Raw genomic sequence first — 12737 nt, forward strand, 5'->3', positions numbered from 1 at the left:
GTAGATTCTCATGTGGTTTTTTGTTCACTTTTTGTTAGATGTAGCATTCTAAGAGTTTAAAAACGGGCGCCAGTACAAAGTCTACTGAACTCTTTTCTGTTGGAGGTAAAATTTTCAAACGATGACATGGAAGGCAGACTACTACTCGTGTTTACATGTCTTGTTTCGTGTTTATTTGCAAATAATGTGTACGATACAGAAAAATTCCAAGTGGAAAATGAAGATGGGACTACTCAGATATTCGAAGTTAAACGCTTAGAGCCCGTGAGTGGCGAATCGTGCGCCATTTGCTCACAGAACACCGTGAACTCGTCTCCTCGGCTAGCCCCTATTCGTTCGAATGTTTTCATTGCGGTTGGGGAGGTGGCAACAGATTGCGGTAAAAGTTTTTACTTTTTGTAGTTTATTCATGCTTGATAAATACTATTGATAAACTTTGTTGTTATCATGAGTTAATGCAAAGATGCAAATGCGGTGCACCAGTTTAAGGTACACAATTTCTGCAGGATTTGTACCCAGGGGGATTCGAACCCCCACATATACTGGCAAAATATGTAAATATATAAATGGTACAAATCATTCATTATGTGGATAGGATTACTTTGGGAGATGTGTATGTACGTTGATCCTGCATTTTAAAAAAAACTGTACATAATGCTGTATTTGGTATATCAGTTATTTATTTAGTTTGTGAGACATAAAACATTTTATATTAACATTGCTATAGTAAAATTGATGCCTTAAACCCCTGCCTAATCTGTTTCAAAGTGAAACCTACACTTATAGTTAGGGTGAAAAATTATCAGTGTTATTGTAATCACATTTTTATTTGTGAAAACTAAATTTTATGTGTATTAATTACGGTATGGAGAATGCATAAAAAATGTGCCACATAATCAATAGAAAATAATGCAGTTGTTTATTAATTCAAAGGTGTGAAAAATAAGCGATTTACAGTACATGGGACCAAGTCATAAGAATAGATTCACAATAATTTAGTACAGGGCTAGTTTCAGGTTTTGAGTCCAATTTGGCCAACATCATCTTTTAGGGAAAGTAACATTATATATAAATTTGTATGAGCCAAATATGGTATTTATACATTTATGTGGATTGATGCATATTAATGATTATTCCAGATGTCTAATATCTTGTATGTATATATAAGTATGTTATTACTGTGTACTATTTTTTTTTTCTTGCAGAGGAGAACTCAGCCAAGCTTCCTACAGGTCTGTGCTCAAATGCTAAGGACCGAGGTCACTGCTCCAGGGACACACTTTCTTGTGAGCATTCACCTGAGGTTGGTATTCATTAATATATATGTATATGTTTACCTCATACTGCTATGTAACTGTGACTTAGGTCCTGTATGCACAAACACTTGTTACCTGAACTAATTTTAACACTGTCAATAAAAGTTATGTACTAGAATTAACTTTCAGATATCTATCAGGGAAATTTGTTAGACATAGTTTTGATTATTTTCATAGATGAAGGTCCTTATTACAGTTTTTTAAAGAGTGTGTTACCTCCTTTTTCCATATAAATTAATACTTGTTTTATAAAATTTAAAACCAATGCATAAAATTTTAGGATTTAGCTGAAGATCTTGCAGCAACTGAGTTGGTCCCAATGCAAACAAAAAATTACGATATTGATTCAAAGTTAGGTAAGTTTTCTCTCCCTTAGTATGGCTATCTCCTTAGAATGAATACAGTTGTGTCATTTATGATGAATATAAATTTACATTTCACTTTTGGAGTGCATGCAGTTTCCCTTTCATTTCAGCTCTTGGATTTGTGTCAATAAATATTGGGAATCTTGATGATGCTATGCAAATATTCAACAGTATCCTCTCAGTATGTATGATAAATGGATACTTATGAATTGAATTAAAAATGCAGGTTTATTTTTCAATGAATTTTAAAAATCAATACAGTGTTGTAAGTTTTGTATTCAGATCATGGTTTATACATACATATGATTCTTGAAAAAAATAAAGACCTTAGTGAGTCAACAGCCCATTCAGTAATTCATTTGTGTGTGTACTGTTCAGTGAATTTGAAAGAATTTTTTTCTTCTTTATTTTGGATGATGATATATGCATTTATTTCAATATATTTATATTTTCATTACTGGTAGAATTTTTTATTACATTGCACAGTAATTTTTTATTTGTCTATTTGATGAAGAATGGTAGTCGAAGAGTGTTATTTCTTACTATTTAATACTTGTTTATATCACTCATATTTCTACGAAAATTATATTCTAGTATCATCCGGATACTGTTGGTGCACATTATGGTCGGGGTATTGTATACCAGAGAATGGGAATTCAGGTAAGTTATCTTATGCTTGATACCATTACTTCCTCTCTTTAGTTTGGGTCTGATAATATAAAAAATCTGAAAGCTTGCATGTATGCAGAGATGCATGTGTTTGTCATCAATTTAACCATGAAGTAAATGACATTTGACAAACATTTAAATATTTTGATATATATGTCTTTCAAAAACTGGCACATGGTTAATAAGGATAGTTGGGTTTTTTTGCAGGAAATTGCAAATGCTGCCAAAAGTATTCGTGAATTTACTGAAGCCATAATGAAAGACAATAGCTACCATGAAATTTATGAAAGAAGAGCAGAGGTTTGTGTAGCATCATTTCCTTATTTGTTTTGGTGATCATGTGACTGCAACCCTGAAAGTAATGGTATATTACAAACTGTTCAACTTAAAAAAAGAATGCCCGAGAAAGCACTCTCAAACACAAATTTGTGTTTTTATTATTACTGTATATACAATATATTATCACACAGGTTATTCATTGTGGTGTTATATAAAAGATCATACTCTATATAAACTTTAATCTCTATTTATCTTCATATCTATTTCCACTGAATACAGAAGATTTTTCTTATTTTATGGTATTGTGAACACTTTCTTAAATTGAATTTTTTAATTCAGTCCTACATAGCTATTCAACATTTTGAAGATGCTTTGAAAGATCTTAATATGGCTGCCAAATCAAGTCCTTCTAAGCGGCTATTTTTTATTCGAGGCATTGTTCATCTTTTGTTGGAGGTATGAAATATTGATCTAAGAAGGTGCTTATCATTTCAATATTTTAGTTTTATTTCTAATTTTTTGATCCATTTTGATATTAGAAGGTTCTTGTCATGTCAATGTTTTAGTACTATTTCTACATTTTTAAACCAGCTTCATAAGCAGTACCTATGTGTCTTAAAATTTCAATATGCTGTGCATGTATGACTAAATAACTACCGGGGTATAATTCATTACAGACAATGAGTTTTAAGCACATGATGATCATATTGTAGAACTTTGCTGAGGCAGAGGAAGATTTCAGGAAAAATTTAGACCCAGAGAATTCTTTGTATGTGGGCTCCAACTTTCATCTTGGTTTGGCTCTTTATTATCAAGGAAAAGTTAGAGTAAGTTAGACCAAAACAAAAAAAAAAATACAGAATTGAATAATTCAGTGAAACCTGTCTAATTTGACATGCACTGGGAGACAAAATTTGTGTCAGAATATACAGGGTGTCGGATTGCATGGTGTAAAGAACATAGAAAATGGGAATCAAAATAAGGGTCAGAATTCACAGTGAAAAGGATTGTCCAGGTATCGGATTAGACAGTTTTTACTATATGAAATATGGAGATAACAAACAGTATTCAAGCTCAAAGTCCATTCAGACAATACAAATCGGGAGCAGAGCAAACACGGACCTCTAAAAACATCAGAGGTGGGATCAGGTGCCATGGAGGAGTGAGCATCCCCTGCAGACCGGTCACACCCACCATGTGCTCCTTGTCATGATTGGTAAAACAGAAAAATCTGTAGACAATTCAGTTTGTAAATAATGGCCAGACAATTAGTATGAAAAATGTCAGTCAGCATTTGACTTAATGATAGGTTGTATTGGCTGACAAGGTCATTGTATCGACCATAAAACTTGTGAAATGATGACTTCAAACGAGACTGTTGATATCCTTGTATGTGTAAGACAGGAATTTTACACTTAGAGGTCAAAGTTTTAATGGTGAAATTTGCTGGAGAGTTTTCATTAAGATCAGCACATGATATAGTTTTTGAAGATAAAAAAAGATGGATTAATCAGATATGCATGTTTTCTTTTCAGAATGCTATTGAAGTGTTTAAAGATGTTTTAAAATTAAAGCCAGATCATGTAGAAGCATCAACTAGCTTAGGCCAAGCATTCAGGTATCATTAGATTTCTGTGAATTATGATAATGAAAAATGTGAATACCTGTCTTTTCAATGTATGGATGTAACAGTTTTACTCACTATGGTTCCTTTTATGGATTTCACTTAAACTTACTTCTTTGTTTAGGAAGAGTAAAATCAACCTTTTTAATCTTACTAATGTCACCGGGCTCACAGGTGCGTGAAAGTCAGTCAATATATCGGGTCTCTATAGCTCAGTGATTAGAGCATTGGCACAGTATGCCAGAGGCCCTGGGTTCGAGTCCCGGTTGAGACTTGATTTTTCACCACCTGTGACACTAACACAGGTAATAAAATCAACTTCCAAGAGAGGGAAAAGGGGAGGGGGTGGTAATATTGTTTTACATGTGTACAATGCAGGGATTTTCTTTTTTTCTTCAGAGAATTAGGAAATTTAAAGCCAGCTTGGAAGAGATTTAATCAGTCCATTCACATGAACCCTAACCACGCTCAGACTTGGCAGTTATGGGGGAGCATGCTGTATACTATTGGGGAACACAGAGCTGCCAAACTTAATTTTGATGTAAGTATCTATATAGTACCAAATAGCATACTACATGTATATATGTAAACACTGACCTGAGTAAGACTAAAAAACAAAACTAAAAATTTTTTGAATTAGTTAGAGTTTGTCAACATAATGCCACCAAAAGCAAATGATATCTTAGAGATCGCTCTATGTTTTCAATCCAAAGGTTTTATGTTAAATTCTGTTAAAATGAACAGTAATTCAAAGTTGAATAAAATGTTTTTAATGGAAAACTTTATTCTACATGTACCCGGGTGTATGCTATATTTTCAATAAACCGACTCATGAAATTTGTTTAATCGCAGAAATGCCTGAAGATTAATCCGTCCAATATAAATTGTCAGTATATGCAGTCCCTAACTCATATTGCAATGGGAAAATATTACCAGGGACTCAAGTCATCCATGAAGGTATGTCATGTGATTACTAGTGGTTATTCAGTAAATAAATGTGTGTTGATCTGTATGTAATTAGTTTCACATTATTTTATAATGTATTTTCATCTATCAGAGATGCTAGTGAAGTGCAATCTGTATTATTTATCAAATAAAAAATATATGATCAAAAACATTTAATAATAGAGTTAATTTAAAAAAAAATGATATTTGATAATCAAGATGTTTACATCTGATAAATGTGAAATTTTTAAAGTGTAATTTGGATATTCTTCCGTTACTCATGACAGTTTTGTGCATCAATCATTCTTCTTACATTTTTAGAAGTACAGTACATCATGACTTACATTTTTTGTACAGTCTAACCAGTATGTTGTTCTCTATTATTAGGTGATGATAAATAATACTCCAGCCATTAAAGCCACTCCCGAGTTTATCAAAGCCCACTATCTCCGAGGTCAGTAGATCACTATTACCAGAGGTGTTCTTAAATTAATCAGTGGAAAAAAAAAACTGTACCAGTGCTCAACGATGAAGAAAATTCTGGATATATACAGTATTTATACATGAAAATTGTTGTGGTTATATGTACTGCAATTTTTTTTTCAGAATATGCAAGATTTCTCCATTCAAAATTGGATACACCTTTAGTGGATTTAAACATAGATAGTTTTCATCCAGAATTCAAAGACAGATGGACTAAACAGTTTCCTTTCCAGTTTAAGAATACTTATAAAGAACAGCCTGGGCTTCAACCTGAAATTAAGTAAGTGAAGGCACAGGCATTTAACATCGATATGTTTTTCTTATAACAAAAATACCCCGATTTTTTTGTGATAAGAAAAATATATAATGTCAAGTGCCTGTGATTGTAGGTTTTTAAATGCTTTTCACTTCTTAGTTAAACTTACTTTGTTAATAATCTGTATGCATCTCAGAAGTACATATAATGTCTGTAGAATTCAAGTTGAATTGTTTTGATCCACCACTGAAGTGGTATGCTCCTGTAATGATGTTCATAAGGAGAAAATGTACTTTGAAGACTATGTGATTAATAGAAAGATTTGATCAATAGCTTAATGAGACATTATCTTTTTAGACATAATTTCACCTATTTAAAGAAAACAATCTCATTAAAAATTGGATTCACAAAAACAACACAAACAATGTTTTTAAGTCATGTTTTTTTCTTTGCAGTGATGTTTCCTATGTGTCTATTATGGAGTATGGTAGAGAACTTCAAGGACTCATCTGTAAGGCTCACAGAGTGGGTCTGTCCATGCAGGTAGCAGCAGATGGGTATTTACCAAGTAGAAGACATAATTTTGCCATGGGATTAGCATCAATGCATATTGCTCAACTCTTAGATGTAAGTTTTATCTTTTTACAACAAAACTGTATATTTATATGATATGACCAATATAATTGAAATCATTTGAAAGAATATGTTCAGTAAGTACCAGGTGCTGTAACGTTTTTTGAATGGATTTTCACTCCTGTATACTGTATAACAGGGTTATTTTTGCCATAATCCACTTTTCACTTTCTTTGTGAGCATCTTTGATCGCAAAAAATGAATTCGCATAAATTTTTATCCATAGATATCTCTTATCTTAATCACTGGATAATCACGAAAATAGAAATAAGCAAATTAAAAATCACATTGATTTGGAATATTTTCGCAAATATTGTGACATGCAGAAAAAAATGTATGGCATATGATGAAAAAGAAATTGATTACATTAGCTATTTTGATATAATTTTAAAGTGTGATTTTGTATTGTAGAGAAGGTGGAGAGAAATTAGATTAAATAAACAAATAGGTAGGTAATGAATGCTACTATGGTAGATACTCAAAGACAATGTCATAATAATGATTCCAGTTACTCCTCAAAATTTCTGAATAAAGAAAATGATGACATTTCAGATAGGTCCTTGGATTGGAGGGAAGTTTTTAATATAGCAGTTCAGTATCGGAGATTGATTGATCCTGAACAGCCTATTTTCTGGTTAGACAAGATGCCGGACCATGCTACAGAAGATGGCTATCACACCGAGATTAACTTTATCAAGTACAGTATATATATGTTGCATCAGTCCAGTTACTAGTAGTCATTTATATCATCCATGTAAACTGTTGTCAATTTTGATTAAGAAATTTTCTCATGAAAATATTTATAATTCTAACCCTGAACATGTTAAGGTTCAGGATGTTCTTGTATCCAGTATATGTATTTTTTTTTTTTTTTTTTTGGAAATGCTAGTGTAAGAGTTGCAGGATCCAGGGCAGGATATCACAGGAGTATTTTGTTTCAGAGAGATCACTGTAAAAAAAAATTATAATGCTCAGAAAGATATTAACTATGTTGATAAATCTGTGAAAAAAAGTTGCACAGATGACAGTAATGTAAACTGTCAAGAGATTAATGAACTTGCAGATTCTTGGAATTTTGTACAAGCATATGTACAACAAATAGTAGTATTGCTCCATTCAAGCTGTGCTGATGGCATTGGGAATTTTAAAGAAAAAAATATTTAGTCAAGGAAGTATTTATCATTAAAAGTTTTTAAAGAGAGTATTACATGTACCAGTATATATCTTTTGCAGAGGAGATGTGCAAAATATTAAAGTTATGCAGTACTATGATTTGGTGTTTAAGTTAGCAAAAACCATGCTGGAACATTATGCAGGGTAAGAGAACTTTGTCAATGTCTTTAAAAGTATTGCACAATACGAAGAAATTGAAAATTAGAGATTTGTATCTTCTAACTTTTTGATGTAAGAAATATAAGATTTATCATTTACTTTCAGAGATGGGGCAATCTTTTATCATGATTTGCGACAAGATGTAGAAAGAGCAAAAACATGTGAAGATTTGCTTATGATAGCTAGAGTAAGTAGTGACAATTAATATAACAATATCCGCTGTATCAGTGATGCCATGAATAACTTAAAAGGAATCAGGTGCTTGAACTTCTAAAGGATACTAGTCTTTTGTTATTTGTCTATTGTAGAAACGAAATATAAATGAAAATGGTTTCATGGTTTCTACACAAGTGCCAAGTTCAAGAAATGAAGAAAGATTAGATGGTTCTATGGTTGTTTTGTCACGTGATATGTAAGCAAAAATATGCATTTTATATAAGAAGTGAACAAAACTTTCCAATTTCAGCAACATTTTTTGTGCTTTTAATCCCCCCACCCCTCCAAACCAAGAGACTTTCTTCTTTTAAGGTAGAATTTCCTTTGTGCAGCATTCTCCATTTTAACTGATAAAATCTGTATTTGCTGTATTTTGTAGGAGTAACAAGATGACTTTTGCCATTAGTATTGTTAATAGTAAAGCTCGAACTCAACTTTACCATGCTGAAATAGATGCAGTGTTTAATCAGATTCAAGAAGAAATAAAAAGGATAGGAATAGGAAAAGCACTGGTAGGTGAAGCCAAAGCTGAACTACATGTATGACTAAAGGCAAAGTATTTTGTGTACAAGTTTTATTTAAACAAGCTAAAATATTATAAAATCTACCTGATATAAATACATGTGCATTGTACAAGTATATATGTCATTATAGATTGCATCTTCATTGGTTAATTAAAGAATTTAACTTATGAAGATAAAAACGATTTCATTTTGCAAACAAAAATTATTAGATTTTAATTTTAAGTGTATTTGAATATGTTTCTTGTAGAACACAGATTCAGTTATGGATAAAATTTTGACGATGATGTATTACATTTATAATCTTATGCCACTTACAAGGGGAAATAGGTTCGTTGCATTTTAATATTTAATCTAAAATTTTTAATATTTAATCTGAAGATTTCTTCCCTAAAGCTATCATTTGCTAGATTTTTTTTTGTTGCAATATTTTATAGAAATTATTCTTGTGCAGAAAAAGAGCAATGAAACATTGTATTCCTTTGAAGCTGAAATTCCATGTTCTGATTAACATGTACATGATCCTTTGTTGGTACATTTGTGTTTCAAATGGTTTTAAAAGTTTTATTGTATGTAGTGCTGTGATATGCTCACTTTATTAAATCTTTCTTTTTGCAGTGCTGTAATATACTCGGTGGCAGTGGGGATTATAATGTCTGTAAACAAGTTTGTTTATGGAAAGATTCCAAGTGGGAAGGTTGGTAAAAATTTACACATATGTGTAAATAATTCAATTATAGGGGAGGATTCTAGATATATCAAATTCATCTTGTCACACATTTAGGTCTGTTTCAGGAGTTTTGATTGTATTCCACTAGTGAAAATACTCCTGTAAATAGAGCTGCTTTTGCATTACGTCATGTAAATGAACACATTATTCAGATATATATTAGACAATGACCAAACATTCTACTATGTGAACTTCAATCTTATAGTCAGTAAATTTTCCTAATGAATTGTTTGGTTTAATGGTTAATATAAATAGAAAGCTATCAAGAAACCGTTATAAACTTTACATGTACATGTGTATTTGAAAAACTTTCCTATTCTTGTAGCTTTTAGAAATGGAAGCCATTTTGTCTGGTGCTCCTGATGCCTTTATTTTGGTGACAAAAAATTGGATGAATGTTAAAGGGTAAGCAGGACATGAAATACGATATTTTCCTCTTAACATTATTCTCAACATTTTTCCAAGATATCAATTTTTAATAATGCACTGTATTTCTAGATTTCTCTTTGATGTGTGTTGAAGGCATTTCATGTTTCATGTTGTGTTGATTGAATGATAGACTGAAATCCTGAGCTATACTTTTAAACACCTAAAGTTCGTCTTTGCAGAAAAGGATAGAAGTCTTTAGGGTCCCACTTGTGTTGAAATATATATTTTATACATGTATATTATTTTACACAGCCCACTTGAAAAGTGGGAGTATATAGTGAAGCGGGTGTCCATCCTTCTGTCTTTATGTCTGTAACACTTGGGGGTACCCATCTCTTATCTGCTACTCCCCTACCACTGAATAAAATTTAATGAGACTTTCACAAAATCCTTAATACATAGGCCATTGTGCACCTCCTATTTTATGTTCTCATCACAACAGATATTTGGGCTTTCCCATAGCCAAAAAAAATAGACTTTCCCATCATACTTGTATGGAAGCAGGGGTAACATTTGGTGAGCTCATGCTCACAGTACCTCCAGTTAATTTTTAGATTTTATATACATGTACATGTATATAGTACATAGCTTATTGTGAGAAAAAGGACACTTTTAAAGACTGAAGTCACTTGGTCAAAGATCAGGGTAAAACAGTCCTAACTGTTGGCATGATTATTACATGTTTATAGGATGTAACTTCCTATTAAGTATTTTTCATCTTAAGTCTTCATTTTCAAAAAAATTCTGAAAAATTGAAAGCCGAAGAGACTAACATTTACTAATAGGTCAAGGTCCAAATCATTCATTTCTATTTGAAACCCCTTCATTTGATCCCTCCCTCCCCCCCCCCCCAAAAAAAATCTCAGCTTCATATATTCACCTCACTCATAGGATAAACAATTTATACAGATAGAAATACATATAGATTTTAAGATTACTTGCTTTAAAGTTAAAGTAAGAAGATCAACTTTATTGATAGAAACACTGCAGATTCTGAAAGATCCAGTAAGTTTTATAGTTTATTTCTTGTACTTTCATATAAAATATTTTAAATTAAAATAAAAACTTGTTTTTACAGGGCAGAAGTCCCCATTACCATTCACCCTAAAATTTGGGATGTTTTACCAAATGTTCGAAATATTGTGGAAGTTTTGAATGTGAACACAGATTTATGTGTTATGCCAGCAAGTCCCTGATCTCAGAAATCGACACATCGAAGTCTTATTCTACAAACTCGCTATGCAAATGCCACAAGCCTTGACCAGTATTCTTTTGTATTTTTTTAAAAACAAAATCTTCTTGTATCTAATGTTAAGAACTACATTGTAGGAAAAATGTGAAGAATTTTTAGTAAACTGTTTTGCATTCAAGCAGTCCTTCTGTGCATTGAAGACAAATTTTATAGATTGTTATTCTTTTTGTAATGTCTACCGTAGATATTAATCTTGATGATTCTTCGTCTTTGTTTCAGCAACTGGTAGTAGATACCTTAAAATTTGGAACATTTGTACATGTGTATAATCTTGTTATTCCATGTGAAGAATTTTAATTCAAATTTTATCCAAGAAAACAAAAATCATTTCAAGCTTTATGTTTGAATAGTATTTCAATTCAGAATGTATTATGTTTACAAGACCTTTTGGAATGTTTCTCACAGAATGACTATTTTTTTATGACGATGGAGGAACCACAATTCTATGATGATTTGGGGAGGGTAAGGGGCCTTTATTGTTATTTGACTCGTGAAGCTGGTCAGGTGACCTATGCATTTTGTTATACATATCTAATTATGTACCAACTTCTTACTTTTATATGTTTGACTAATTAAAACTCACAAAGCAGTGATAATGTGTTGGATGTCTTTATAATTGAGCTTAGACCAAATCATAAGTTACTCAATACAGTATTAACACTTCAATTTGACTTGACAAATCAGGTTGCAGACCAGTTTATTTAGAAGAAAAAAAGAAAGAATAAGAAGATACTTCATTGTGTTACTTAAGAAAACATGGATGCCTGTGCACTAAATATTATTTATCAAATATTTGAATCAGTTATTCTGAATACAGTGCTTACGGCTTTTTCTTGAGTCAATTTGTGGAAACAATATCAAGTTGAAAACATTTCAGGTAATAAAAGATTACATTCCCTCGATGGATATTACATGTACCTGTAAGTAAGACAGTCTCTCACTCAACCATTTTAGTAGTGTCAATCCTAGATACAACATCTAAGCAAGATTGGTATGAGAAGGATTTATAATTACTTGGGGATGGACTTACTCCAAAAAATTTAAATGTTCAATCACCAAGTAAATGCAAATCAGATTCAGCATCCTAACCAAATCTGGTAGTCTGCATCTTAGATGCAAATATAGTCACATCACTTGGAATGGAAATGAACCTGCTCCAAATAATTTAACCTGGTCACTCATCCAGAAAATATAGGTCAGATTATGCGTTTGAAGTTCGTAAGTCTGATAGTGTGCAATTCATATGCATCATCCATGCAAGCTTGGTTAAAATAGGGTTTAATGGTTAATTGGGAAGGAGCTGCTCCAGAAACTTTCTGTTCACTCATATGGTCAGATGGGGACAGCACCCAAAGCAAGTCAGATCTACAAACATTCGCCTTGTCATTTTTCTGAAAAATATTGGCTAAAAATGCAGCATCTGAAACCTGACTAGTGTAACAGTGCAATTCTGATCAATTAAGAGTATACAGTTATAGTTAAACACCAATATCTGGAATACCATGGAGATGTTGAAGTGAGTTGAAAGTGCCAACCAGTTTTCATGTATTTTAACCTCGATATCTCAAATCTTTAGATATCTTGAAGTTTTCTCTCAGCCCATCAGCTTCAACATAATAAGGTTTGGCTGTACATGTACTTGAAAACAAATCTGCTCCAGAAAATTTCAACCTGGAATGCCAATGCC

At 32.1% G+C, this 12737-nt stretch overlaps 1 protein-coding gene and 1 long non-coding RNA gene across 2 annotated transcripts in view; one reads left to right on the plus strand and one right to left on the minus strand.

Moving 5' to 3' along the window:
• The window catches only part of LOC133183057 (uncharacterized), a 275276-nt gene that overhangs the window by 49485 nt on the left and 213054 nt on the right, over window positions 1-12737 (minus strand). The gene's annotated exons all lie outside the window — the stretch shown is intronic.
• Window positions 92-11646, plus strand: LOC133183028 (tetratricopeptide repeat protein 13-like). The gene is made up of 24 exons (XM_061317948.1): window positions 92-379; window positions 1206-1303; window positions 1597-1672; window positions 1792-1862; window positions 2276-2341; window positions 2558-2650; window positions 2969-3085; window positions 3343-3456; window positions 4165-4247; window positions 4653-4794; window positions 5106-5210; window positions 5586-5652; window positions 5805-5961; window positions 6393-6564; window positions 6982-7018; window positions 7123-7267; window positions 7804-7887; window positions 8008-8089; window positions 8211-8314; window positions 8498-8630; window positions 8890-8969; window positions 9258-9336; window positions 9695-9774; window positions 10877-11646. Exons 1-24 carry the CDS (start codon window positions 127-129, stop codon window positions 10992-10994), a joined length of 2556 nt encoding a protein of 851 aa, XP_061173932.1. The 5' UTR covers window positions 92-126; the 3' UTR covers window positions 10995-11646.

The sequence above is a fragment of the Saccostrea echinata genome, unplaced genomic scaffold (assembly GCF_033153115.1).
Source record: "Saccostrea echinata isolate AGI-Se365-2 ecotype Australia unplaced genomic scaffold, CSIRO_AGI_Sech_v1 ptg000009l, whole genome shotgun sequence".
In the NCBI taxonomy this organism is placed as follows: domain Eukaryota; kingdom Metazoa; phylum Mollusca; class Bivalvia; order Ostreida; family Ostreidae; genus Saccostrea; species Saccostrea echinata.

Bases quoted from the DNA above. Each gene is read 5' to 3' on its own strand.
- LOC133183028 (XM_061317948.1), top strand. From the start codon at position 127: ATGGAAGGCAGACTACTACTCGTGTTTACATGTCTTGTTTCGTGTTTA. The intron at 1,304-1,596 runs GTTGGTATTCAT...ATAAAATTTTAG, and splicing joins CTTGTGAGCATTCACCTGAG to GATTTAGCTGAAGATCTTGC. The intron at 9,775-10,876 runs GTAAGCAGGACA...TTGTTTTTACAG, and splicing joins AATTGGATGAATGTTAAAGG to GGCAGAAGTCCCCATTACCA.